Source organism: Anabrus simplex, chromosome 7 (assembly GCF_040414725.1).
Source record: "Anabrus simplex isolate iqAnaSimp1 chromosome 7, ASM4041472v1, whole genome shotgun sequence".
NCBI classification, from domain to species: domain Eukaryota; kingdom Metazoa; phylum Arthropoda; class Insecta; order Orthoptera; family Tettigoniidae; genus Anabrus; species Anabrus simplex.
Window position 1 is genome coordinate 196,890,043 of NC_090271.1, and position 15,670 is coordinate 196,905,712.

The window sequence follows — 15,670 nt, forward strand, 5'->3', positions numbered from 1 at the left end:
ATGAAACTGACCAAGTCCCAGCAATGTGCGGGTTTAACAGACTTTAACCTACGCAAATCTCTGTTACTGATTACATCACGAACCTTTGTTCTAAACATAGATCTAACATATAGCAGTTGAGGCTTTCACGGCTGGCATTATAAATCATGTCTGTATTTTTTGGGCTTGTAGGCCATGAACAAGGAGCATATGATGGTCCCGACGTTTCACCGAAGACCGTGTTCGGCCATTTTCAAGGGTTCCAACTGACTTTGATGGCTGCGGAGCTCATAGTGGAATGGAGTGGTGTCACAATTCCACCTCAGTATCTAGTGCAGTCTGAGGTCTGCCACGGTGGGGGGCAGTTGTTGATTGGCTGTTCTTTGGCCAATGATAGTGCAGGCAACAGCGTGCTGCTCGCCTATTGGTCTGCCATGCTGGAGAGGTGGTGGTTGATTGGCTGTTCTTTGGTCAATAATTGAAGCACTAAAGAACCCAAAGTTGGTTGACCTGTCTTGGTGGAAAATGCCAAATGCAGTCTTTGGTGAAACGTCAGGACCATCATATGCACCTGGACCAAGGCCTACAGGCCTGGAAAATACAGACATGATTTCTAATGCTGGCCAAGAAAAGCCTCAACTGCTATATGAATCGCCTCTACAGGGAGGAAACTTCAAACTCACTTCGTCACTTCGAGAAACTACATAAGAAAAAGGCGCAGCTCTTGTCTTTACTGACTTTTCTTCTCCGATGCAGACTCTGGGATAGTTCCCAAATTCCTCAGAATGAAGCGATCGTTCAGGTCTGCCCAGCCATATCGTATCTACGACAGAACAGAACACTCATTGCTGCGGAAACATATAACCTCCAGACGCAAAGAGCTCGCTACCGTTGACCAGGCGCATTAGCAACTACATTATCTTCTCGGCGCCACACTCTCACCACAGGACTGGGAGGAAGCAGTATTGCTTTAACTTTTGGTTGTTTATACCGTTGGCAAGTTTCTAAAAATAAATGTGAAACAGATACAAGGTTCTCTTGAACTTTACTTGAACAGACCAGCGATGGATTTTCTTTTTCCGATTGCCTGTACAGAAGGTGAAACAAAAACAGAATATACCTAAGATGTCAGCTTCTATTATAAGCAACTGGTATTTGGACATCGAGAATATCAACTCACCTGCCATATCATATGATTTCATGATGAAACCTGGCTTGCAATTCTTGTGCAATTAATTCATCTACAAGTCTTTCAATTGTGGACAGAATACACTGACATAAATTTTCAAGAATATTTCTGAATGTGTCTGATCAAATGAATGATAAACAAGTATTTCAAAACTTCCACAACATTCCAAGGACTGTTTAATATATTTCAAAGGTTATTTAGAGAAAAATGATGTAAAGAGATTTATAACTACAATATTACTAACCTCCAATTGTTAGCTGCAATTTCATTGATGCTTTCTGAGAAGTAAACAAGTAGCACTGTAAAAGAATATCAAAGAGGTCAGTATTTAATAGCACATAAAATTCTTCTCCATACAGCAACAACAATTAAAACGGTCACACACAAGAGAGGAAGGCAGTAGAAATAGGATGCACAAAAAGTTGAAAAATCCTAACATAATAGAGTGCTCTCATTTTATGAGGAAATTTCTTATCGTTGAGCTGCTGACAAACTTCTGACTCTCAACTACAGTGTGGGAAGCCAGGCGATATGACAAAACCATCCCAGCAGTTAGATGCTTCTGAGAATTGTATCAGAATGTGTGTGCAACTGTTATTTGTGTATTACGGTATTGGGAGACCAAAATAAAACTGGCATAGAAAATATTTACAATAGGACTAACGCCGAATTGACCTTTGTTAATGAATATAACAGAAGATGGTAGAAATGTCCTCACCTGAAGAAATGAAAAACCGAGGATCCAAAAATACTGACTCCCCTTCACTCAGAAACCACAGGTAGAACTCAAGACGCCAAGGTTCGTTCGGATGCTTTAACGCATTCACAATAGTAAATCTGTAGGTATACAGATATAGATCCTTTCTGATGTTTGAACATGACGATCTCTTAACTCCAAATTGCAGAGATAAACGGCGCTGAGATTTCGTCGGACTTCGTTCCAGGCTTCCCTTCACTCAAGCAATGTTTTCTGGTGTTCAAACGTTTTTCAGATAGTTATGGTTTTTATTTGCTACAGAGTCCGTTTCACGCCATTTTGCCACCAAGTTTTGCATTGCAGACTTCCTAGAGGTTTTGCCACCAGGCGAGTTAGCCGTGCGGTTAGGGGCCGTGCGGCTGTGAGCTTGCATCCGGGAGATAGTGGGTTCGAATTCCATTGTCAGCAGCCCTGAAGACGGTTTTCTGTAGTTTCCTATTTTCACACCAGGCAAACGCTGGGGCTGTACCTTAATTAAGGCTATGGCCGCTTCCTTCCAACTCCTAGACCTTTCCTATCCCATTGTTGCCTTAAGACCTATTTGTGTCGGTGCGACGTAAAGCCACTAGGAAAAAAAAAAAAAAAAGGGTTTGTCATAACACTTCCAGTCTTAAACTCTTGCGCAAACAGTTCCGCAGAAGTTTTCTATGACTCGTGCTTCGTACAACACTCGACAATGAACACGCGCTGTTCCATTGTGAGCACCATTTCGTGTTGCATTCAACTGGTCACTAAACACATCTGCTCCTCTCACTCACACATAATGATACAGCATACTCAGGAGATACGTACGTGCAGACATGTGACAGCAACTAATTCGTGCATCGAAATAATGGTTTCCAGCATTTTCTGTGATGGGCAGTTCTGTTCATTAAAAAGTGTCAATTCTGCATTAATATATAATAATAATAACGTAAATGTTTCCACCTTTTCAATACAATATATTCACAAAATTACAAAATTATACGGTACTAGTTTCGACCCATCTAGGGGTCATCATCAGCCGTATTGGAGCAAAGATCATTTGTGGCGAAATCCTAAGACAATATTATTTTAAAGAATAACAAGTGAAATGAGATGTTATGGTAATAGTTAATAATACAAGGAATATACATACTAAGAGGTTTTAACAAAGAATAAAGTATAAATGGGGTGTTGTAAAAATTATAATCATGGAAATCAGTAAGTTCTTGTATTGAAATGAAATATGGCTTAGGAAGAGGGCTTAAGGTGGGGCTGAATGGTGCGGGAGAAAGTGTAATTGTCTTGGAAAAGTACCTTTGATTAAATTTAGGATTGAGTTTAGGTTGGCTGCATTATTGTTTCTGAGGAAATTGATAAATAGATCGAAGAGTATGTTGGGTTTCTCTGAGATTTCATTGAGATTGTGACTGGCATTAAAGTATTGGTCTAGGTGTATGTAGTAATTTTCCATTATGTTCAGTAAAGGGCCCTTGTTTGCTAATACGAGGATAAAATACAACAAGTTTTCAGCCATCGGCCAACACATGCAAGATTATAACCATAATTTCACCAATATTGAACAAGACATGGACATCCTCGTATTAGCAAACAAGGGCCCTTTACTGAACATAATGGAAAATTACTACATACACCTAGACCAATACTTTAATGCCAGTCACAATCTCAATGAAATCTCAGAGAAACCCAACATACTCTTCGATCTATTTATCAATTTCCTCAGAAACAATAATGCAGCCAACCTAAACTCAATCCTAAATTTAATCAAAGGTACTTTTCCAAGACAATTACACTTTCTCCCGCACCCTTCAGCCCCACCTTAAGCCCTCTTCCTAAGCCATATTTCATTTCAATACAAGAACTTACTGATTTCCATGATTATAATTTTTACAACACCCCATTTATACTTTATTCTTTGTTAAAAACCTCTTAGTATGTATATTCCTTGTATTATTAACTATTACCATAACATCTCATTTCACTTGTTATTCTTTAAAATAATATTGTCTTAGGATTTCGCCACAAATGATCTTTGCTCCAATACGGCTGATGATGACCCCTAGATGGGTCGAAACTAGTACCGTATAATTTTGTAATTTTGTGAATATATTGTATTGAAAAGGTGGAAACATTTACGTTATTATTATTACTTATATATTATTCTCAGTTCAATACGGACCAAAAACATGAAATTCATAACCATCAATTCTGCATTAGTCTTGTAAATTTTTTCAGGGCCAATTTATTTTCCCCAGCCTGTATATATTACTTGTGTGTTAAGTTATCGATTGGAAAATGAAGTATTTGGTGTAATGTTACATAGAAAAAAAAAAAAAAAATATATAACTATAGCATAGCTGCCAACTTTTAGAAATCAAAAATAGGAAGATTTTAATTCTTGGATTTCATCGCATATATTGCGCCACGGTCTAAGTGAAAAAAGGACAGGATAAAAGGCATACATATCTACAGTTACAATGTGAATTGACCATTACATTTAAAATCTTAAACTAAAAAAAAAGAAAATGTTTACAAGAAAAAGTACCTAATCACTCATATATGACACATACCTATGAATAATAATACAGTCGAACCTCGATGCCTCGGACCTCCATTACTCGAATTTTCAGGGGTATCTCGAAGTAACTTAAATTTTCCGGCCATTTGTTCTATTATTCACGTGTACTTATTTCTCTATTACTCGAAGCAAACATTTCCTCCATTGGTATATGATGGGCTCTTAATGAAGTTTCAGCTTCCTGCCACTGGCAGGAGCAGGTCCAAAAATATTCTATATACAACATCATCACTATAAGATTAGTACTTCTATCACCTAAGCTATTCAGTCCAGGCTAATCTGAAAAAGATTTGAATTAATATGTTTGAACAAGCTGATGTTTCATTAGCAAAGTTCATAATGGGAAGTGTCTATCATTGGTACGAATTGCTAGACTCTGTTTAACGCCTATGGTCACTGTTCACCTGAGAGAAAACTTTACAGAACACACGACAGGTACTTCAAGCATGCGTAATACATCACTGTTCACTACAATACCCAACAGAGTTAGCATTGTAATATTTATCTTCACCACTTGTTCACATTAGGCAATTTTGAAGAAATGTTTGATAATGAACAGCATATCAAGTCTCGGCCAATGAGATTGGTGTTCCGCAACTGGTGTGCCGTTACAAGCTGAATGTTTGCATGTTGTATTAATTGTAGAGTTTTCATTTCTTTTTAATTTATCACAGCTGCTGTGTTTCATACGTTTGTATATTTCTTCTCTATTACAGCACTGATATTTGTTTTTTCTTTATTATATGCTGAAAATTTTTGTGTATTACAGGAAATTAAATGTAAATTATTTGCTCACAGTTGTTGTAGGATAGTTTTGTCTATCAGCATATTCTTATTTCTTGCCTCTACCACCATGCTATGTGACTTCTTTGTTATCCTTGCCACATGTTCTGTGTTATGTGCTTTTCCCAAAACAGTTGAGATTAGAAAAATGCTATCTGTCCTTTATTTATTTATTTATTTATTTATTTATTTATTTATTTATTTATTTATTTATTCATTTATTTATTTATTTATTATGATCCAAAATTACTTTTACATTGTTTTGGTTCTTGATCCTATCTGAACAGAGTACAGCAAGTGTGTCATAGCCAGAATTTGTAGGGAATAATACGGAGATGATCATAGTACACACAGAGAAGGATCTGGCACAGGGGGTTTCCAAAATGTAAGGGCTCGGGAGTCACATTGGAAACCTTACGCATGATTTAGGGCTGCACTTTAATAATAGGCCAATGTTCATAAAATTCTACAAATAGAACCAGAGATGCCAGTATGAAATAACATGCATAGATCAATTGAAATTAAGGTGTAATCACTTTAATTACTTAAAAACACTATTTTACAAAAATGCATAAGTTTAAAGTAAACAGAAATGATTACACCCAGAATCATTGAATTTTGAAAAAAGAGCACTCAAACGATATCAGTTTATTTGAATTAATATTTGACAAAACTTCAAAAACGGAATAGATAACCTAAAGGAAAACAAAATAAAAGTGTAGTCAAAACAAAACTTCAAAAAGAAGAATTTAGCGGTAGTACTGTGGTCGATAGAGATCTGCATTCTAAAAATGTCATCTTGAATAACTGGACAGTAGCTGGGCTTGAGAAACTGTTTGGTGCATCAATTCTTTCACAAAAAGAAATCTGGTCTGGTTATAGTTCCCTAAGAGATACTTGAGTGAGCATGTTTTACTGCATTGCAGAGTAGTGGTTACAGACAGAGGGTGCAACATGAAGGAAAGCAATGCAAAACTTCTTACAATACTTTCATTTAAACAGTTAGTTTTCTTGTAGATTTGAGCACTTGTGAGGTCCAAACTTGAGTACGCGTCGGTAATTTGGTCTCCCATTTATAAATCTTATCAAAACCATGTGGAGAAAGTTCAAAAATGTTTCTTACATTATCTTTACTTTAAAAAATATAACAAGTTTGTTCCTAGCGACATAATTCACTATCAAGATCTCCTGAAAGAATTTAACTTCACTTCATTATTAAACAGACGTATAATAAATGATCAAAAATACCTCCGTAGAGTTATCAATAATGTGGTAGATAACAGTTACTTTCTACAACAATTCTCGTTCAATACCCGGAATGGAAGTTTAAGACACAGACATCTCTTGTTTCTTCTGATTTCTAAAACAGTATTTTATAGAAGCTCACCACTGTTCAGAATGTGCACTACTTATAACGTCACAGTCCATAAATTTCCTGATATTGATCTATACTTTGTTGTTAGATACAATTATTATGTAAAATTATTGAAGAAGGCACACAGTTGAAGTAATGGTCGCACTATGCTGGGCACTTTGAGTTCAGTTCACTATTTCTGAAGGTTTACCCTATAGGTGTATATATGTACTATACTATATTTATACTTATTTCTTGGTTAATTTGTGTTTCATTTTAGTGTTTTATTTTATTTAAATTTATATAATTTAAATATAGATAAAGAAAATGTAGGGAAAACTGCAAATAAATGGTCATTACTAATGTCTATTTGTACTCAAGATCTAACGTGCTGTTCATACTGATTGCCACAACTCATCTCTTACCAAACACATATATTTCATGCGTTACTTTCCATGATTTTCTTTTTATATGTCAGTTGCTTTAACTGGTGTCAGTCTACGATTGGAGTTATTTCTTTTGTAGATACTAATTCCTAATTTATTTTAAATTTCTGTATTTCTACTTTTTAATTCATTTTTAGATATTAAGTATTTTAGGTCTTAAGTCCACTTCGAACCTGAAAAAGTCTACTTTTTAATTAATTTTTAGATATTAAGTATATTCAAACTTGAAAAAGTATTAATGTGTAAATTCCGTTTGCTACTCTACTTGTTAATAATGTTGTATATTTTTATTACCATGGGCAACGGCTGAGTGGCCTAGTAAGTGGTCCTGAGAGTCGGGATACCAGTTGCTATGGAATGGGAGTGGGCATCTCGGACATATTCTGAGTCGTGGCCCTCCTTGTGCTCAGGCGGCTAGGACTACACAATTCACCGGTGGGCCATAACCCGTTAGAGGAGAGATCCTCACTTGGACTATGTGCAAGTAGGGCAGCATCCTGCTTCATGAATTTACCGAGCTCAGAACACTTTAAGCAAGCCTCGGACCTATGGGAGTAATGGAGTCCCACTCCCATTTGACAGGCGAGGGACTCCTTGGAAACAACTTGGCGAACGAAATGGAATTCGATGGGGAGCTATCAATATTAATGGGGCTTATGGAAGAAAGAAGGTAGAACTTGCTGAGTCAGCAAAGAGGATGCATCTGGATGTGCTAGGAGTAAATGATATTCGGGTAAGGGGAGATAAGGAGGAAGAGATCGGAGATTATAAAGTGTACTTGACGGGTGTTAGAAAGGGAAGGGCAGAGTCTGGGGTAGGGCTCTTTATCAGGAATACCATTGCACGCAACATAGTTTCTGTTAGGCACGTAAGTGAGCGAATGATGTGGGTAGATTTGTCAGTGGGAGGAATTAGGACAAGAATTGTGTCCGTGTATTCACCATGTGAGGGTGCAGATGAGGATGAAGTTGACAAGTTTTATGAAGCATTGAGTGACATCGTGGTCAGGGTCAACAGCAAGGATAGAATAGTGCTAATGGGCGATTTCAATGCGAGAGTTGGGAATAGAACTGAAGGATACGAAAGGGTGATTGGTAAATGTGGGGAAGATATGGAAGCTAATGGGAATGGGAAGCGTTTGCTGGACTTCTGTGCTAGTATGGGTTTAGCTGTTACGAACACATTCTTCAAGCATAAGGCTATTCACCGCTTCACATGGGAGGCTAGGGGTACCAGATCCATAATAGACTATATCTTAACAGACTTTGAATTCAGGAAATCTTTTAGGAATGTACGAGTTTTTCGGGGATTTTTCGATGATACAGACCATTATCTGATCTGTAGTGAACTAAGTATCTCTAGGCCTAGGGTAGAGAAAGTGAAATCTGTCTGCAAACGAATAAGGGTAGAAAATCTCCAGGACGAGGAAATTAGACAGAAGTACATGGATATGATTAGTGAGAAGTTTCGAACAGTAGACGGTAAGCAGGTTCAGGATATAGAAAGTGAATGGGTGGCATACAGGAATGCTGTAGTAGAAACAGCAAGGGAATGCCTAGGAACAACTGTGTGTAAAGATGGGAAAAGGCGAACATCTTGGTGGAATGATGAAGTGAGAGCAGCCTGTAAACGTAAAAAGAAGGCTTATCAGAAATGGCTCCAAACAAGGGCCGAGGCAGACAGGGATTTGTACGTGGATGAAAGAAACAGAGCGAAACAAATAGTTGTTGAATCCAAAAAGAAGTCATGGGAAGATTTTGGTAATAACCTGGAAAGGCTAGGTCAAGCAGCAGGGAAACCTTTCTGGACAGTAATAAAGAATCTTAGGAAGGGAGGGAAAAAGGAAATGAACAGTGTTTTGAGTAATTCAGGTGAACTCATAACAGATCCCAGGGAATCACTGGAGAGGTGGAGGGAATATTTCGAACATCTTCTCAATGTAAAAGGGAATCATCATGGTGGTGTTGCAAACAGTCAAGCTCATGGGGAGGAGGAAAATGATGTTGGTGAAATCATGCTTGAGGAAGTGGAAAGGATAGTAAATAAACTCCATTGTCATAAGGCAGCAGGAATAGATGAAATTAGACCTGAAATGGTGAAGTATAGTGGGAAGGCAGGGATGAAATGGCTTCATAGACTAGTCAAATTAGCGTGGAGTGTTGGTAAGGTACCTTCAGATTGGACAAAAGCAGTAATTGCACCTATCTATAAGCAAGGGAACAGGAAGGATTGCAACAACTATCGAGGTATCTCATTGATTAGTATACCAGGCAAAGTATTCACAGGCATCTTGGAAGGGAGGGTGCGTTCAGTCGTTGAGAGGAAGTTGGATGAAACCCAGTGTGGTTTCAGACCACAGAGAGGCTGTCAGGATCAGATTTTCAGTATGCGCCAGGTAATTGAAAAATGCTACGAGAGGAATAGGCAGTTGTGTTTATGTTTCGTAGATCTAGAGAAAGCATATGACAGGGTACCGAGGGATAAGATGTTCGCCATACTGGAGGACTATGGAATTAAAGGTAGATTATTAAAATCAATCAAAGGCATTTATGTTGACAATTGGGCTTCAGTGAGAATTGATGGTAGAATGAGTTCTTGGTTCAGGGTACTTACAGGAGTTAGACAAGGCTGTAATCTTTCACCTTTGCTGTTTGTAGTTTACATGGACCATATGCTGAAATGTATAAAATGGCAGGGAGGGATTCAGTTAGGTGAAAATGTAGTAAGCAGCCTGGCCTATGCTGACGACTTGGTCTTAATGGCAGACTGTGCCGAAAGCCTGCAGTCTAACATCTTGGAACTTGAAAATAGGTGCAATGAGTATGGTATGAAAATTAGCCTCTCGAAGACTAAATTGATGTCAGTAGGTAAGAAATCCAATAGAATTGAATGTCAGATTGGTGATACAAAGCTAGAACAGGTCGATAATTTCAAGTATTTAGGTTGTGTGTTTTCCCAGGATGGTAATATAGTAAGTGAGATTGAATCAAGGTGTAGTAAAGCTAATGCAGTGAGCTCGCAGTTGCGATCAGCAGTATTCTGTAAGAAGGAAGTCAGCTCCCAGACGAAACTATCTTTACATCGGTCTGTTTTCAGACCAACTTTGCTTTATGGGAGCGAAAGCTGGGTGGACTCAGGATATCTTATTCATAAGTTAGAAGTAACAGACATGAAAGTAGCAAGAATGATTGCTGGTACAAACAGGTGGGAACAATGGCAGGAGGGAACTCGGAATGAGGAGATAAAGGTTAATTTAGGAATGAACTCGATGGATGAAGCTGTACGCATAAACCGGCTTCGGTGGTGGGGTCATGTGAGGCGAATGGAGGAGGATAGGTTACCTAGGAGAATAATGGACTCTGTTATGGAGGGTAAGAGAAGTAGAGGGAGACCAAGACGACGATGGTTAGACTCTGTTTCTAACGATTTAAAGATAAGAGGTATAGAACTAAATGAGGCCACAACACTAGTTGGAAATCGAGGATTGTGGCGACGTTTAGTAAATTCTCAGAGGCTTGCAGACTGAACGCTGAAAGGCATAACAGTCTATAATGATAATGTATGTATAATGTATGTATGTAGATATTAAGTTCTTTCTGACATTTGTTATTTTTAATAATTAATGCATAGTGACTAAGCCACCTGTAATTGGAGAAACATCTCTGTTGGTGGTATGAAATAAATAAAATAAATAAATAAATATTGTGTCATGTCCTTAAATCAATAAATTTTAGAATAAAAGAGAAAAGAATCCTACAAGTTTCTATTTAAAATAAACACTAAATTTACAGAAACAGATGCAAATTTTGATAAATATACATGCTAATTTTTTCAGTCCCTAGGTATACTGTACCAGCATGTGGCATACAGCAGTATACCACCTCTTGTACAATTTAGTTCTATTATAATAAGTGCCACCTAAGTAAACACCATTCTGAAGCTGGTTGTCCTTCCATATATTTAGTATTTTTAAGGCATCAAAGATCATAATTTAGCAGGACATCATCAGACTGCATTTGACAGTTTCAAAGCGCACCTTTCATAAAAACAATGTACACTTCTAGCTTGACTTGAAAGATCACTCAATTTGTTACCTAATGTAAATGTCTGGGACACGCTCAAACAATAGTTGCAATGGTTCACTCAGCCACCAGCAAATCCTGATGAACTTGGGATGCATGTGGATATATCACAGGACTCAATTCATTATCTGATTCAATGCCTTGGCATGTACACCAACTTATAGATGTCAAAGATGGTTGCACCAATTACTCTCATGAAGTACAATGTGAAAATAAACAACATACAGCAACTTTTTCAGGTTTTATTATTTTAATGAACAGCAATGAGTCTTAATATAAATATTCAGCTGAATATTAAAGTAGCTTTCTTGAACGTACATAAAAGTTAAAAATAACTACTCACATAGTGTAAAAAACAGCAACACTTGGAAATTGCTGTGGTTCCTTGTAAGCAGTGTCATCATCGTAATTATGATATGGAACAAGATAAGTCCCACAAGCCAAGGATCATGCCAATCAACCTGGAAAAAAGAAAAATAACATTTTTTTAATTGGAGGACATTATAAAAATATCTCATTACCTTGTAAATTTTTGAATTTACAAATAGCCTCTGTATTTATGATTCAAGCCATACAAAAAGACAAAATATGTTGTAGTTTTACTGACTATATGCTCTCCATTCCACTGAGTAAAATTTTAAGACAGAATTTTCATTCAACTATCATGTCAAAAACAACCTACTGAGAAAAGCAATTATCAGCAACTTTCTAAATGGTTTAAAGGAAAAGTCAATAAATACATCTGCTTCTTAATGAGGATTAAGGCAAAAGGATGCCTTCAAAACACAAATTGGAATCCTGTTAGTTTTCTAGATGAACACAATACCATTATACTTCACTAGCAGTTACCCACGGCTTCGCTTGCGTCAATTTCGTAATCTGATAACAGTAATCGTTCCTCGGTACTGTACTAAGACATATCTGAAAATCCCTAAAGTATTAAAACTCACAGAAAAATTGAGTTTCATTTACCTCAGAAACTCTTTATAAACCACGTTTGTAGTATTGCATTTTAGGGCTAAGATGACTATGCGACATAGAACTGTACATGTGAGAAACAGTCTTCTCTCAAATTGAAAAAAAAAAAGTTTCTTTATTATTAAAGGAGATTCCAAATACCTATTTCCATGTTTTTGAGATATAAGTATCCTCATAAAAAGAATTCAACCCCTTTATCTGTCCTTCCCCACCCCATTCTAAGTGGATTTTCCGGAAACAAAAATAAACATGTTTCTCTATTTTTAAAGTAGATTCCTAATACCAATTTTCACGTCTGTAACATCTTCAGTTTTTGAGATGTACGTATCCTCATAGAAAGTAATTCAACACTTCTTTTCACCCCCGTTAAGTACCTCTTCCGAAAACAAAATAATACATGCTCCTATATTTTTCAAGGACTTTTGAAATACTTTCTTGTCTGTAACATGTTAAGTTTTTTACATATACTGGTACTTATTTTAAAAATTCACCCACTTTTTCAATTCTTTTCAGCCCCTAACTGGATTTGACCAAAACAAAAAATACGTGTTTATTTTTAAAGGAGATTCCAAACAACAGTTTTCACGTCTGTAACATCTTCAGTTTTGAGATATAAGTATCCTCATAAACAAAATTCAACTTCTTCTTTGCGTATTTTCACCTCCACCCTTGAAGTGGATTTTCCAAAAACAAAAGAAGATGAGTTTCTTCAAGATTCCATATACAAATTTTCATGTCTGCAAAAACTTCAGTTTTTGAGATATAAGTATCCTCATAAAAAATAATTCAACTCTTTTTTCACCCTCCCCCCAAATGTGTGTTTCTTTATTTTTAAAGGAGATTCCAAATGCCAATTTTTATGTCTATAACATCTTTAGTTTTTTAGATGTAAGTATCCTCATACAAATAATTCAACTAATTTTTCAATTCTTTCAACTCCCCTCCACTTAATTGGATTTTCCAAAAATGAAAGAATATGTATTTCTTTATTTTTAAAGGAGATTCCAAATACAAATTTTCATATCTGCAACATCTTTAGTTTTTCAGATATAAGTATCCTCATACAAAGAATTCAACTAATTTTTCAATTCCTTCACCCCCCTTTAAGTGGATTTTCCAAAAACAAAAAAATATGTATTTATTTTTAAAGGAGATTCCAAATACTGATTTTTCAAGTCTGTGACATCTTCAGTTTTTGAGATACCCTAATAAAAAGAATTCAACCACCTTTTCAGTCCTCCACCCTAAGAAATTTTTTCGAAAAAAAAACTTGTATATTTATTCTTAAAAGAGATTAAAAATAGCAATTTTCACATCTGTAACATGTTAAGTTTTGAAATATACTGCAGATATGCTCATTTTAAAAATTCACCTCCTTTTTCCGTTCCCCTTAAGTGAATTTTCCAAAAACAAATTATCTATGTTTCTTTACTTTTACAGGAGATCCAAATACCAATTTCCATGTCTGTAACATGTTACATTTCTGAGATATACTGTAGATATAGTCTTTTTTTTTTTTTTAATTCACCCCCCTTTGTCATTCCTTTTCACCCCCCATTAATTAGATTTTCCAAAAACAAAAATATGTGTTTCTTTATTTTTAAAGGAGATTCCAAATAATTTTCATGCCTGTAACATCCTCAGTTTTTGAGATATAAGTATTCTCATAAAATGTATTCAACCCCTTTTTGGCCCCCCTTAATGGAATTTTCCGCAAACAAAAAGATACGTGTTTCTTTATTTTTAAAAGAGATTCCAAATACCAATTGTTACGTCTGTAAACTTTTAAGTTTTTGAGATATACTCATTTAAACAATTCACCTGCCTTTTCACCCGCTTAGCACGGGAATATCCTAAAATCCTCCCTTAGTGAGTACTTACACTAATATAAATGTATCCCCAAAATTTCATTTCTTTATGTCCAGTAGTTTTGACTCTGCAATGATGAATCAGTCAGTCAGTCACGACATGTTATTTAATTTGATCTGTCCACTGAACTAACATGGCTCACCATAATGCTCTGTTGATGAAGTATCTAACACCTGAAATTCTACGATGAAGAAAACAGAATTGTATGTGGTGAGACCTGCAATGATCACTTGAATTCAGAGACTATTCACCACTAACAGAGCAGACTACCAAACCTTGAAAATTAGGGGTTAGACTGCATTAACTTTGTTACACACTGATTTAGCTTCTTTCTGCATAGTACTATTAGAGAATAATACACAGTTAAAATACTCTACTTGAAATGGTCCATTTATTTACATAACATAAACTTTTATTTGGTATCTCCTACCTGTTGGATACATTATCTGATATTATTCACGCTGCCTGGATGTTAATTTTGATATTCTTTTTTTTAATTTACTAAATGGTCGAGAAACTAGCACTCTACACGTGGAGCAACTGCAAAATTTTAATTACATTTATTGGGTAAACACTACATGTGTCACCAGAGTTCTTTTACAAGCCAACATTGTACATGAACTGTTGAACAGCTGTCTTTCTCCCTTCAAAAATCCAACTATATCCACCATGTTCAAACCTGCAGTCTTGAAATCCAGAGGAAGACACTAATTAATAATATTATTGGTTTTAGATTTCAACAACAGAAGCATGTAATAGTGAATACATTCACCCACATAGTGTGGGCATTAGGAAGGGCATCCAGCTATAAAACAAGTTCAAGTCCACATGTGTAACACAGATTCCACCTGACATTCTACCAGGGTGCGGGAAAAGTGGTGGAGGAAGAAGTAGATTGGTTTTACATCCCACCAACTGGCAAGAAAAGTGGATCACTTTGTAAAAATTGAATCGGAAAGAGATAAACACTAACATACAGGAGCAAGTAACATGTCTTCACCAATTTTAAAGATAAGAGATAATAAATGTCAAAAAGATTAACTTTTCAACCTTAACTGCTAAGCAAAGACATTATTCTACCTGTAGGCAATAAAACTTTTTAAAAAGATTTTATGATACCAAAGCAAAAGCTACTGTTGGATTATCGATACGTGGGGTAATTTTCATCACAAGTAACAAAATTTCTTCAGTTTTTCTTTCACATTTGTTGAATAAAAATGACTCTAAGCCGTGAAGATGCTGCGAGAGCTATTGTGTTAATAAAAAAAGGATGAAACATTTGCTGGGTTACTAATATGTTTGGTGCTTCATTTAGAAGTGTCCAGAATGGTCTAAGACAATTCCGTGAGCTCTGTACTTATCAGAGACTATTTGGCTCAGGCCATTGGAGACCTACAACTGCAGGTCTTGCGTGATCATCACACTGCTGCAGTCCAAATTATAAATCATCTCAAGATGGTTAAAAAACACAAAAACTTCTAGAAGCCAATTCGAGGTCAAGAAGATCTGCCTCTAGCAAGCAGCTAATACCCCAGAAATAATCAGCATGATTAATTTGCACGCCAGCACCAGAATTTCTTTCTAAATAATTTCAGAGAAAAGTCTATAGATACATTTGCTTCTTAATGAGGATTACGGCCAAAAAAAAAGAAAAAAAAGAAAGATGCAGTGGT

General features: G+C 36.2%; 1 protein-coding gene across 4 annotated transcripts in view; it reads right to left on the reverse strand.

Moving 5' to 3' along the window:
- The window catches only part of LOC137501485 (transmembrane protein 18-like), a 73,067-nt gene that overhangs the window by 33,087 nt on the left and 24,310 nt on the right, over positions 1 to 15,670 (reverse strand). For all 4 annotated transcript variants that reach the window (XM_068228523.1, XM_068228524.1, XM_068228525.1 and 1 more), the window contains exons 2-3: positions 11,494 to 11,611; positions 1,413 to 1,467 (exon numbers count right to left, since the gene is read on the reverse strand). In XM_068228523.1, the coding sequence (XP_068084624.1) occupies positions 1,413 to 1,467; positions 11,494 to 11,611 (173 nt within the window). The remainder of the gene's footprint in view (positions 1 to 1,412; positions 1,468 to 11,493; positions 11,612 to 15,670) is intronic.